The 13,310-nt window shown below is 43.4% G+C and overlaps 2 protein-coding genes across 3 annotated transcripts; both read right to left on the reverse strand.

Annotated features, from left to right (window-relative positions):
- Positions 1 to 924: 924 nt before the first annotated feature.
- Positions 925 to 4,014, reverse strand: LOC124284185 (flocculation protein FLO11-like). Its single transcript, XM_046720245.1, has 4 exons — positions 3,742 to 4,014; positions 2,145 to 3,371; positions 1,925 to 2,032; positions 925 to 1,439 (listed from the first exon to the last, which is right to left on the reverse strand). The coding sequence occupies exons 1-4, from the start codon at positions 3,886 to 3,888 to the stop codon at positions 1,236 to 1,238; spliced, it is 1,686 nt and encodes a 561-aa protein (XP_046576201.1). The 5' UTR covers positions 3,889 to 4,014; the 3' UTR covers positions 925 to 1,235.
- A 4,502-nt stretch (positions 4,015 to 8,516) lies between these two features.
- Positions 8,517 to 12,546, reverse strand: LOC124284186. 2 transcript variants are annotated; one of them, XM_046720248.1, is made up of 5 exons: positions 12,291 to 12,546; positions 10,708 to 11,418; positions 10,023 to 10,130; positions 9,023 to 9,150; positions 8,517 to 8,933 (listed from the first exon to the last, which is right to left on the reverse strand). In XM_046720248.1, the coding sequence occupies exons 1-4, from the start codon at positions 12,441 to 12,443 to the stop codon at positions 9,031 to 9,033; spliced, it is 1,092 nt and encodes a 363-aa protein (XP_046576204.1). In that variant the 5' UTR covers positions 12,444 to 12,546; the 3' UTR covers positions 8,517 to 8,933; positions 9,023 to 9,030. The 2 variants fall into 2 exon arrangements, with proteins under 2 accessions (XP_046576204.1, XP_046576202.1); XM_046720246.1 differs by lacking the exon at positions 8,517 to 8,933 and having other exon boundaries at positions 8,994 to 9,150.
- Between the last annotated feature and the right edge of the window lie 764 nt (positions 12,547 to 13,310).

Below are 13,310 nucleotides of genomic sequence, written 5' to 3' on the forward strand. Positions count from 1 at the left end.
TACAGATAACTACATATGTTTGGCTATATTGTAAATATATATGATAGATAAAATATAGAATGGATAATTGGACAACACACAAAATATGAGCCTCGTGTATATATTTCGAACACAACACGAGCTCGAACTCGACACGAGCTATGATAACACATTCCATGATATGTATGGATTATAATGGCTCTTATTCTCCAAAACAATCGTTATGAGTTATACTACTCATAGGAAGTTAAGAACCACCCGATACCTCACATTACAACAGTTAATCCGTCTTGCCATGTTGCAATGTGAAATTCTGAACATCTTAACATCTGTTGAGTAGGATATATCTCATGTCCTTCTCTCACTGCCCTGTGTTGTATCAGGAACTCGACAACAACATCAAACATAGATTTCCTTCGTACGTCAGTAACAGATATTTGCCCTCTCTGATGTCATCCCGATCGATATTTTTTAAATATCACATTTATGAATCTGGATGGAAATATACACTGCAAGTGTTTCCCAGATATCAATTCAATTCGGCTCAGCCCAGTCTGTCATTAGATCCACAAACCATTATACACAATTATTGAAGATTTTGGAAATTCAGTAAATATAATGTATCGACAATTCGCATTAAGGAACAAATTTTCTAAACAAGTGTGTTTTTCCACACAATGTATGTACAACTGTTAGGTATACTCTTCAAAAGAAGTTAGGGATCACTGATTCTAACACAGCACTATGGGGATAATATGTCATGACATGCCATTAGTAACTCCCTATTGATCTGAAGAATCGACATAACATGAACAATCGATCCGGGTTAGAGTTGATCTTCAGTAATCCATGCTTATCGTTAGAACGACTTACGGGATCGGGTGGTCAGGCTCGCTGACTTAGTTGACACATGCCACCGTATCCCAATTGCGTAGATCGATGCTCATGCTGTTAATCACCGGATTGTCTGGTCCAGACTCGATTATTTACAGATCGCCGCCATATAGCTGGAATATTGCTGAGTTCGGCGTTAAGCCCCCCAAAACCCAAACAATCAAACCAAAAAAGGGTATCGACCTGTCCCTACCTTCTTTTGAGTTGTAACTTTTGTCTTAACAAATTGCCCCTTAAGTCTCTCAGTTTATTCGTGGACATGACACCGGCCATGCATGGCTGTTGCATGTACTTCCGGGCATGCGTATTGGAACGTCGCGCATTGGGTTTTGCGCGGACATGTCTTAAGACCGTTTCCTTATTCAGACCTTGGCGTCCGATGCCAAGTATTTCTCTAGAGCGTCCAGCAAGTCATTGACTCCCATGTGGTACGGTGGTTTCCGGAAGCCCGTTGTCACGTGACAAAGGCCTCTGTCCCACCAGTACTGCAAAATGTCCCTGACCTTTCTGGACTTCTCAACCTCTGACTTCAGCTTCTCGAGTTCTTCCTCTGCTTCAGCATTCTCCTGTTAGTTGGAAAATATGAAAACATTGCTTAGTTTTATCTTGCACTGCTCGAATGATTTTAACATTAAATTATGAAATTGCCATGTATTTTAGCGTTAGTGAAGACGCAGGAGGGTCAGTCGTATGATGTGTAACAGTAAGCCATACAGAGTTGCGTTTCTTAGTTATACCAGGATCAGACTCAATAATTGACAATTATCGTTAATTTGTCGTCACAACGCCCGTGCCCATGAGTTTCATTAAGTGGTAAACATATGCGAGCTGCATAGATTTGGCCGTATTGCTTGAGCTGTGTAGATGAATACTGTTACAATCGGCGAAATCACAATTCATGCACTAAAATACGCCGTTAGTGTCGAATATTGACACAGTAGCTAGATTTGTGGTAAATCAAAATGTCATGAACACAGAGCCATTCAAAATGTCATGTCCGTGAAACCATTATCAAGGCATGCACATCACTATTTCGAACCATCATCGGTACCTGCATCTGTTTCTTCATCTTCATCTGGCGGTTTAATCTGCTCCTGTTGGCCGAATCCTTGTTCCTTTGCTTTCTGCGATCAATCTTCTGCTTTTCTTCTTCCGTCAACTGAAGGGAAAAATTCAATATTATCAAATGATACAGATATCGATACATTTATCTATCTGAAAATTATTCACTGAATTTTAATACATAGAATCAGTTTGAATATTTCTCCTACCTCTCCAGACGGTTTGTTGGTGAAATAAACCATGAGTTCCTTTTCCCCTCTCTGGAGTCGCTTGAGCTGTATCTTCGACTTCAGTCCCTCTTTAACTGAGACAGTTGTAGGAGGGCCATGTGCTGCAACGGATGTGTCGCTCATCACTTCCGGTTCCGGAGGCGGAATGTATCTTAGATGGGACGACTGCTCGGTGTGCTGTTGGTAGAGGACATCAACCTCTGCCAGGTCCATACCAGGATCAACCATCGTCTGGGTGGACATGAGGTCGGTCTCTGCAGAATTGGACGTGGAACCAGAGAGAATGTTCAAAATTTCTGGGAGCTCTGAACTTGAGCTGGAGGTCGGTGTTCCGAACGGTTCGGTCTTGTGGTTGGTAAATGGATTCGTCGTTGGTCCTAGTTGAGCGTTGATGGATCCAGGCTCCACCACTGAGTCTGTAGTGAAAGGTTCACTCAATTGCGGTATGTTTCCATCAGGAATACCAGGAGTACCACAAGCAGTGGCAGCTCCAAAAGTAGGGTTCGGTTGGTACGTCGGCTCAAACCCCTGGATCCATTGCAGTAGATCGGCCAGGTCGACATGCGACAGGTCAGGCTGCAACGGAACAGCTCCTTGCATGGGGGTGTCAGCAGCAGCTTGGACGTCTTCAGCGTCGTTGGTAAATGATGTTGGCAGCCGATCCGGGTTCTGCAGCATGGGGTTTCGAGCCTGTGTTGGGTTTCCGTGAAGCTGCATGGTCAAACTTCCCGGTGTCCCCATCGTGTCGGAGATCAGAGGGAGGATGTCTTCCACTTCAGGCACATTGGTAGTAGGCACAGGAGGAGTGGTAGTAGGCTGATGAGTAATGGTAGTAGGCAGAGGGACAATGTTCGTAGGCAGAGGAGCATTGGTCGTTGGTAGTGGAACAATGGTAGAAGGCGGAAGAGCAATGGTAGCAGCCATTGATTCTTGGGAAGAGTAAACATCCATGGCCTCGAGGTCGTTTGCCCTACTTCTGCAATGTCTCTCAGTTTCACGTTGAGTGACATAGGCTTGGTCCATGGTGCTCGTTCCGCTAGGTTCAGGGACCTTTGTAGGTGTGAATGTGTACGTCTGGCTCATACTATTATGTATATCTGCATTGCTCCCTGATTGGACAGTGCTAATCATGTGACCTGTCTTTTCGACTTCTGATTGGTAGTCTACCGTGGAAGCGTACGACACGTCAAGGGGACTTCCTTCAGCCTATGAAGGAGAAAATGCTAATTTACCATTCACATCTATTTTTAAATATGAATAATGTACACATAACTAAAGCTATTATCATCTCGATAAATGAACTAACTCCATTTTTTCTAGCTGAAATGTAAATGTATTGATCAATGTTGTATTTATGATTCTCTTTCAGAAATGCAAATTGTTAAATAAAAAAAATATATAAGTCTTGATTAATCATAATTGGTAAAAAATGGTAGTCCCTGCCGTAACGAAATGAATTATCAAAAATGCGGTAACAACGTTTTCATTTTATATACATTTAGAAATTAAACGAATATCCTTTGGTGCATACATTTTCCAGAACAGTCTAACGGTAAATCAAACGAAAATCACTCACCTCGCAATATTCCTGATCCAAGTCGGGAAAGAGGATTGCCTTGTTCCACGCACTGTTGTTGCCGAAAAGCGCCTTCAGGTAGCTTGTGGGGTTGTCTGTGTCCACACCGTTCATATCCATTTCTTGCTTCCTTACACTGGGTTCCATTTTAATTCCCCTGTCCGATTTCTGCTAAACGCCTTTTTATCAGTATTTATCTGCGACCGTCACCAAAGCTTGCTCGCGAGTCAATGGGCTGCTGTGGGCTGCGACCATCGCCAGCAGGCAAATTGCTATTCAAACCGCCACGTCATTTTCTAGTCAGGGAAAACTTGTACACGAGTGATTGCATCATCTTGCTTGCACTGTCTCGTGATGAGTTTCAACCACGTGCCTGTCCAGGATTAAACACACATAAATATTTTAACTATCTTTATACTTCCTGGATAGATTACATTCAAATACTTTTACTCGCAGTAGTATGCACGCATATGGGGCTACTACGTTGTGCACTTGCATCATATGCGTTGTGTTTAGGGGTGGTAATAAAGAGAAATGGTGACGCGTTGATAATGAATGAGTGAGTATGGTTTTACCCCGCTTTTAGCACTATTCCAGCAATATCAACACGGGGGACACCAGAAATGGGCTTCACACATTGTACCCATGTGGGGAATCGAACGCGGGTGTTCGGCGTGACGAGCGAACGCTTTAACCACTAGGCTACCCCAACGGCCCCGGTGCGTTGATAAGATGTCTGTCTTTGAAAAGTTTGTTAACGCTTGTACGTCCTATCCAAATTGAAAGTTTTTTTAAGTATCAATAACCGAACACAATGCCAACATCTGGGGTAACTCCTACCAACTGTATACATCCCCGATCCCCCTTCGCACTGACTGTGTCAGACGTTGACCTTGACCAGGTAGTGCGGTCCATTCTTGATGGAGGTCTTGTTCCAGTACATCTTGTGCTGGAGGATCTCTGCGACACCCCATAATGTGAAACACAATCGCAAACATGCTCTATGGGACTGAGATGTGGACACCGATGGGTCACGTTAGCGTTGTTAACGCATCTTCCCGAACGAAATCACCAACGGCATGTGCACGAGAGGTCGGCCATCAAATGTACAACATTGACATCTCTTGACCGCCTGCTAGTTCAACTCTCGCTTGCGTTCCTGGGGGCCAGTCGTTTTGAGGCATTCCTGATTTGTGAAAACAACTGGGTTTGAAGTTTTACATCAAAACCTCGTGAATCCGAACAGAGCCATCTCAGTGAAATTATAATACTCTTGGATTTACAATCATGAATGTGCAGAAATATCCCTCAAATTTGAACGGTAATTGTCCGGATAATGTGGTGTCCGGACTAAACATGTTTTATAGGGAATATAGGATTCATGAAATCTTGGCCAAGGATTGCCATCGATATTTAAAACATTGACAAGGATGTCAGTGATGTATCGTTGTCCATTCAGATTCTATCTGACCATGTCAAGGCCCAAAGGGTTGTCCGATGTGTTGCCAATCACACAATTGTATTCATACGTGGTGTCTTATGTTACCTCGCTGGAGGTAATACGGCATGTACATTTTGAAGAATGACGTTGTATGGCGAAGAATATATAAGGTGTTTCCGTAGATACATATGCTATGTTTGAAATGATAAGCATGCCGCTGTATGGTCTGTACCATGTGGACACATGACTAATAATCTGTATGTAATCTGTGGGTGTCCAGGTGGATGCTAGACTAGTAATCTGTATGTAATCTGTATGTGTCCAGGAGGACACCAGACTAATAATCTGTATGTGTCAGGAGGACACCAGACTAATAATCTGTATGTAATCTGTATGTGTCCGGGAGGACAGGAGGACACCAGACTAATAATCTGTATGTAATCTGTATCTGTATCCAGGAGGAGGAGACTAGACTCATCTGTATGTAATCTGTATGTGTCCAGGAGGACACCAGGATACTAGAATAATCTGTATGTAATCTGTATGTGTCCAGGAGGATACTAGACTAATAATCTGTATGTAATCTGTATGTGTCCAGGAGGACACTAGACTAATAATCTGTATGTAATCTGTATGTGTCCAGGAGGACACCAGACTAATAATCTGTATGTAATCGGTATGTGTCCAGGAGGATGCTAGACTAATAATCTGTATGTAATCTGTATGTGTCAAGGTGGATACTAGACTAATAATCTGTATGTAATCTGTATGTGTCCAGGAGGATACGAGACTATAAATCTGTATGTAATCGGTATGTGTCCAGGAGGATACTAGTGTCCAGGATGGATACTAGACTCGCCAGCAACACTTCTTTTACTCAGTGTCTGTGTTTTTGTTCTAATGTAATCTGTATGTGTCTAAGAGGATACTAGACTAATAATCTGTATGTAATCTGTATGTGTCCAGGAGGATAATGGAATAATAATCTGTATGTAATCTGTATGTGTCTAGGAGGATACTAGACTAATAATCTGTATGTAATCTGTATGTGTCCAGGAGGATACTAGACTAATAATCTGTATGTAATCTGTATGTGTCCAGGAGGATACTAGACTAATAATCTGTATGTAATCTGTATGTGTCTAGGAGGATACTAGACTAATAATCTGTATGTAATCTGTATGTGTCTAGGAGGACGAGACTAATAATCTGTACTAGACTAATAATCTGTATGTAATCTGTATGTGTCCAGGAGGATACTAGACTAGTAATCTGTATGTAATCTGTATGTGTCGTCATGGTCAATAATGTCGCAAGAAATGCTACCAGGAGACTACATCTTCGCCAGCAACACTTCTTTTACTCAGTGTCTGTGTTTTTTTGTTCTTTTTGTTTTTATTGGTTGGGGGATTTGGTCTGAGTGTCTAAAGCTTGACTTACTTGCATGCCACACTGTTTACTTTGTACAACTATTGGTTGTCCTGTTGAGGTAGCATCACCCTATAGCCCATCTCACAGACTTCCCCCACAATGAAAACACTTCTCCAAACCAGGTGAAGAGGATATGTGTTTAATGTCGCATTGGTGCCTGCGTACGCGCGCGCGTGCGTGTGTGTGCGTGGTGGACAGTGTGTTGTCACCGATGCAGGGTACCAACAAGTACCATATTTTAAAATCTAACGGTATGACGCTGCTGGGGATCGAACCGCCCACCTACCCTCCCTTCTGACATACATGTCATTCCGTTATTTATTACCTACGAGGGCGAAAATATCGGGGTTCATATTTTTCATACGATGTCCTAGGGCAAAATATCACTTTGTCATGGTGACGTGACGGCATGAAACAATGCTATGACGTCGAGTTTCTTCTGTGACGTTGCATTCTACATGCGGCGACGGCGGGTAGCCAGCCTATGTTTGAAAGTAGATTTGGCTTTAATTTCCTCAATTTGACGACTTCGGTAATAAACAGAGTATTATATTCGTGCCCACATCATACTATGTTTACGACACTCGTGCCTAAATATCGGCATATCCCTCGCTCTCGCTCGGGAAATACCAACATTTAGGCACTCGTGTCGTAAACATAGTATGGTATGGACACTCATATAATATCCTCTATGTATAACTGACTAGATACTGGAAACAGTTCTCAGAAAATACGTTTTGTAGTGAACCAGTAATGTTTATCAAGCATGCATATCATACGGGTATACGTTTACATTCGTGTCAGTCCGTGATATCTCCTCAGAAAGATGCCAGTTGTTCCTAGTGCATATGGGCGGTGGGGTAGTCTAGTGGTTACAGCGTTCGCTTGTCACGCTGAAGACCCGGGTTCGATTCCCTTCATGGGTACAATGTGTGAAGCCCATTTCTGATGTCCCCCGCCGTGATATTGCTGGAATATTGCTAAAAACGGTGTAAAACCAAACTCACTCACTCCGAGTGTACAACAAGCTGACACAGGTCATAGAACAAGTAAACATTGATACTTTTTAATCAATATCAGTAAAATAAATTACACATTCAGATAATACATGATCATTCATTGTACTCAATCACCGAAATCAAAGATATTGTGCTTGCTTTAAAGTTTGTGTAAACAGCTCCTGAATCATGACAAAAAAAACCCCCCCCCCCCAACCCCCCAAACAAACCCCGAAAGTTCTGTGGCAGTTTCGTCACTATACACATAAACAATGTTCCGTGAGGGAGCCTCGCAGCTTCATACAACTATTGTAATGTCGCGGATCTCCACCTTGACATGTTGTTGATCTCATGCCAGACCCCTTGAAAGGGTCAGCCACCTTGACATATACTCATGCCAATAATGGTTGTCACCTCCCTTCAATTTTTTTTATTGGAGAGGGGGTTGGGGGTGTAGGCTTGGGATGGGGAGGGGGGTGACAACCATTATTGGCATGAGTATATTTTAGCTCACTCTAACCCAATGTTGTATTGCCGATCTCATGTCAGAAAGAGTGTTGGCGGAGAGATAGGAGGCAATTGAGGTACTTTCTTCCTACATACTGGGCCTTGACTGTGAACGTCTACAGCCACCTAATGCCTCTGACAGAAAGAGTGTTAGCGGAGATAGGAGGCAATCGAGTTACTTTCTTCCTACATACTGGGCCTTGACTGTGAACGTCTACAGCCACCTAATGCCTCTGACAGAAAGAGTGTTAGCGAGAGATAGGAGGCATCGAGTTACTTTCTTCCTACATACTGGGCCTTGACTGTGAACGTCTACAGCCACCTAATGCCTCTGACTGTGAAAGAGTGTTAGCGGAGATAGGAGGCCACCGAGTTACTTTCTTCCTACATAATGGGCCTTGACTGTGAACGTCTACAGCCACCTAATGCCTCTGACAGAAAGAGTGTTAGCGGAGATAGGAGGCAATCGAGTTACTTTCTTCCTACATACTGGGCCTTGACTGTGAACGTCTACAGCCACCTAATGCCTCTGACAGAAAGAGTGTTAGCGGAGATAGGAGGCAATCGAGTTACTTTCTTCCTACATACTGGGCCTTGACTGTGAACGTCTACAGCCACCTAATGCCTCTGACAGAAAGAGTGTTAGCGGAGATAGGAGGCAATCGAGTTACTTTCTTCCTACATACTGGGCCTTGACTGTGAACGTCTACAGCCACCTAATGCCTCTGACAGAAAGAGTGTTAGCGGAGATAGGAGGCAATCGAGTTACTTTCTTCCTACATACTGGGCCTTGACTGTGAACGTCTACAGCCACCTAATGCCTCTGACAGAAAGAGTGTTAGCGGAGATAGGAGGCAATCGAGTTACTTTCTTCCTACATACTGGGCCTTGACTGTGAACGTTTACAGCCACCTAATGCCTCTGACAGAAAGAGTGTTGGCGGAGATTGGAGGCAATCGAGTTACTTTGTTCCTGTAACTGAGCCTTCTCTCTCAGTAGTTCAGTACGTTGTTCGCGAAGCTGTTTCGCTTTCTGGAACAAATAAAAAACAAATCCATCGTAAGTATAGTTGGACCTAACAAATCCGCTGTCATAACCTAAGTGATGATGCGAAAATGTGATATTCGGTTGGGTGATGGAGTATGATTTACCTTTATGAGGATTAATGAGCAATTATTGTTTTCAGGATACAATGTTTCTGTCAATATATACAAGCATGTTCTTTCTGTTTACAGAGGAGTCGTACAATTATTGTTTTCACCTCACATTTGGTTTCGGTCAAGATAAACACTGTACTTTCTCTGTTCAGTGAGGATCCGATAAATTGTTGTTTTCAATGCAGAATTTTACGGTCAAGTTACACACTGTCTTCCGTGGATTAGGGATATGAATTTGTTATCACAGCACATTTTGAGGATATCTATTTTCGGTGGAGTGATGATTCAAAAGTTATTTTTCTCTACATACTGTTTCTGACAAGATTTTCACTGTGTCTTTTCTTTGGGAGGGGGGTCCTAAAAATTATTGTTTTCAAGACACATTGTTTTCAGGCCACCTAACATGTTCGGTGAATATTTACATTCATTTAAAATATGCCCCCCAAAATATTTGTTTACTGTTCTCTGTTTGATAATGTTAAATGTATTTAATATATCCTCAATTAAAGTAATATTCTGTAGCATTAAGCATACAGGAAAGGTCTAAAAACACGTCAGCAGTGAGTGAGTGAGTGAGTGAAACTCCGCTTTTAGCAATATTCCAGCAATATCACGGCGGGGGACTCCAGAAATGGGCTTCACACATTGTACCCATGTGGGGATTCGAACCCAGGTCTAAGGCCTGACTAGCGAACGCTTTAACCACTGGCTACCCCACCGCCCCCAACAGGTCAGCATTCAACTTACAGCTTCCAATTCCAACTCCTTCTCATATTTCTTGTCACGACATCGCTTGGCCGCCCGCCTGTTCAGCTCTCGCTTTCGTTCTTCGGGGGGAAGCGTTTTAAGGTATTCCTGTGAGAAAACGTTTTGGTTTGAAGTTTTACATCAAAACCTCGTGAATCCGAACAGAGCCATCTCAGTGAAATTAAAATACTCTTGGATTAATAAATCATGAAACTGGAGTAATACCCCTCCAAATATACCAAGAATTGTCTTAACGGTAATTGTCCTGATTATAAGGTGTCCGGACTAACCAGGTTTGAGAGGGAATATTTTATTCATTGAATCTGCGACCATAGGCCCATAGGGCATAAATTACAGTTAGTAATAAGCTGACATGCAAAATGTACACACTATTGTTTGATAGAAACTAAGCATGAAACAAGCTGGACACGTCTACAAATGGTAAATGATACGGATATCAAAGTCTTGTTTTGGGCCTAAAGCTTTTTATGTTTTGGCGACTGTTTTCACCCACGTAACGTTTGTTAACGTTTGCAATTTTCTCGTCAACTGCAACTTTCAAGTGAATACTTTCTTTTGTACGGCAGGCCATAACAGTATAGTATACATTACATATTCACAACAGTACATATACATACTTGTAACAAGATAAATTACAAATACTTTATTTAACAGGAACCTGTACCTTAAACTCTTGTGACGCATCGTCCACGGAACTCTCAGAGACTCTGGATCTGGTCCGCCGTAATTTATTCCTCGTCTGTGAGCGAGTCTGGCAGCTTGTACCTGATGCATGGTGTGGTGTGCACTGATCTGTACCGTTTTCCTCAGTAACACGGTCCGTATTGTCCAGCATAGCAATATCGTGTAGCTGGACTGTCTCAAGAGCGTCAGAACTTTGACAGGACATTGAACCATCTTGACCAGTGTCGTTCCGATCCCCGTTTGCCCCAGCTGGACGCTCGTAATCCTGAATCAGCTCAGCCAGTTGAGAAAAAGCTGGTAAATTTGAACCACTGTTTAGTGCAGTAGTGTCCAAGTTCTGCTGTGACACACACGTGCTGCTCTGCGCGGGATCGTTAAAGCCAGATAGCGCCATGTTTGTACAGAGAACACGACTCGGATCTTCTGTCAGCAGGGATGGTTGCGAAGTCTGTGCGCGGTCCTCCGGCTGCAGTGACGATAGGGCGGCGCCCGAGGAGACAGGGTTTGCGACGACGCTGAGAACGTCAATGAGCATCTGTTCTCTAGCCGTATCCCACGTCTGTCCAAACGGGGCAGTGGTTTGCAACGTCACTGCCGTACTCTGCTCACATTGAGAGACTTGTGAGGCTCGTTGTGATGGCGCGCTGGATGTAGGCGGAATCGCTTGCCCGTGAGAGTGTTGAGTTGCGGCCTTGGGGTAAACAGAAACGGGGATTTTAGTGTTAGTTTCAGTAACGATTGCGTTTCTCTTTGTTACACATACAACCGTATACTTTAAACACACAGTCATTCATCTAGAAATCTCGTGATCAAATGAATGTTTTCTCCTGGGAAGAGTAGTTGAAACGCTTAAACGACCAATGCTATTTCTGAAAAACGATTAAAAAGTCAGTCAAACATTCCCTCTGTCATACCCATTCGCATCGCCTCTCTCTCGCCCACCCCTTCTCCCTTCTTCACCACCCCTCCTCTCTTCCCAAACTCACCTGATCCACATCATCACACCCTCACTTCCACTCCAATCCCCCTCCCTCCATCCCCTCATCCCCATCACTCTATCTCACTCACTCACTCTCTCTTCTTTCCCCACCTCTCTCCACCCCCGCGTCGTCTGTTTCCCCCCTTCCCTGATCCATCACCACCGCCTCTCTTTCCCTTCAGCTTCTCTCCCTCCACTACCTCATCCCCATCGTTCTCCCTCTCTCGTTCTCTCTGTTACTCCTTTACCGACCCCTTTTTCTTCCTCTCAACCCCTCCTCTGTTCCCCAACTCCCCTGATCCATTACCCCCACTCTTCCCTCCTATCCCTCTCCCTTCACCCCCACCGTTCTCTCTCTCTCTCTCTCTTTCTCCCCCTCTTTCTCCTTTTCCAACCCCTCTCTCTTCGACTCAACCCCTCCTCCTCTGTCCCAATGCCCCTGCCCCATTAACGCCCCTCTCAGTCTCCTCCCCCTCTCCACAGTCTCTTTTAGTCCCCTCCTTCTTCACCCAATCTCTCCCCTTCTCTCTCTCCCTTTCTCTCTCTTCCCGGTCTCTTTCCCTACCTCTGTAAGTGTTACTTACCGACTCTCCCAATCCACCACTGAGACCTGTCATGTCGGATGCCGCTGTAGCGGGTACAATTGTAAATGTGCCCGTGACAAACCCGCTGAATAGTCTGTCGATGGTGGCGTCTAGCGTTGTGTCATCAATATCTAGCTGGACAGGCTGGTCCATACTAGATCACCCTAGTATACACAATTAACGTAAGCCACCTCTATACTACATGTAGCCCTCGTCCCCACAACATACGATCTGATTCGCACTGGTGAATACATCACTGGTTTTTAATTTGACGTGGGTCTAATTTTAGACGCTATCTATTTCCTCTTAGGAAACAAGCTGAGCGGGGAAGTGAGTCTCCGTCAATCATGAAGTATTCCCATTAATGATGCGTAAATTTTATAAATTGATTGATATTTTGTTTCCGATTTACATATTTTTGAAAAACAGGTATTTTAATCCAGATTTATAATGTTCTGTAACATTGATCGTAATATGGGAATAGTCCGTTTTACTGGATCCGTGAAGATCCGGGTTAGTCTAGAATTGGTCTTCAGCAACCCATTACTTGTCATCGTATCCCAACTGCGTATATCGATGTTCATGATGCTGATCACTGGATTGTCTGGTCCACACTCGATTATTGACAGACCGCCGCCATATAGTTGGAATAGTGCGGCGTTATACAACCAACGAACCAACAAACCCTTTTACTCTATTACAGACTATTGTACTTGTCCTTTCTACGACGTCATTCATGTATATTTTTTTGATTATTTGATTTTTATGGTAAATATCAACAACGAGAATATTATAAAACAAACATTCGTAATAATTTTCCAGCTGACCACTACTGGCGCATACCTTACCGATGTTTATCGGAAACACGTCCTTCCTAATAAACTAACATGACCTACATGTAAATGGGTTTGTCCGTGTTGTCCAGAAATAATCACAACAGATATTTTTTTTAACAATATTCACGACAAATTAGCATACAGTAAATTCCATGTACTAAATCAGCTAGTTCTGTGGGCTGTA

This window comes from Haliotis rubra, unplaced genomic scaffold (genome assembly GCF_003918875.1).
Source record: "Haliotis rubra isolate DU_JTF1 unplaced genomic scaffold, ASM391887v1 Scf33, whole genome shotgun sequence".
NCBI classification, from domain to species: domain Eukaryota; kingdom Metazoa; phylum Mollusca; class Gastropoda; order Lepetellida; family Haliotidae; genus Haliotis; species Haliotis rubra.

What these genes read in the sequence shown, in the direction of transcription:
- LOC124284185 (XM_046720245.1), bottom strand. Translation starts at nt 3,888, where the DNA reads ATGGAACCCAGTGTAAGGAAGCAAGAAATGGATATGAACGGTGTGGAC. An exon ending in CCAACAAACCGTCTGGAGAG is followed by an intron (nt 2,033 to 2,144) that starts GTAGGAGAAATA and finishes TTTTCCCTTCAG; the next exon opens with TTGACGGAAGAAGAAAAGCA. An exon ending in AGATGAAGAAACAGATGCAG is followed by an intron (nt 1,440 to 1,924) that starts GTACCGATGATG and finishes TCCAACTAACAG; the next exon opens with GAGAATGCTGAAGCAGAGGA.
- LOC124284186 (XM_046720248.1), bottom strand. Translation starts at nt 12,443, where the DNA reads ATGGACCAGCCTGTCCAGCTAGATATTGATGACACAACGCTAGACGCC. An exon ending in GTGGTGGATTGGGAGAGTCG is followed by an intron (nt 11,419 to 12,290) that starts GTAAGTAACACT and finishes GTTTACCCCAAG; the next exon opens with GCCGCAACTCAACACTCTCA. An exon ending in ATGCGTCACAAGAGTTTAAG is followed by an intron (nt 10,131 to 10,707) that starts GTACAGGTTCCT and finishes GTTTTCTCACAG; the next exon opens with GAATACCTTAAAACGCTTCC.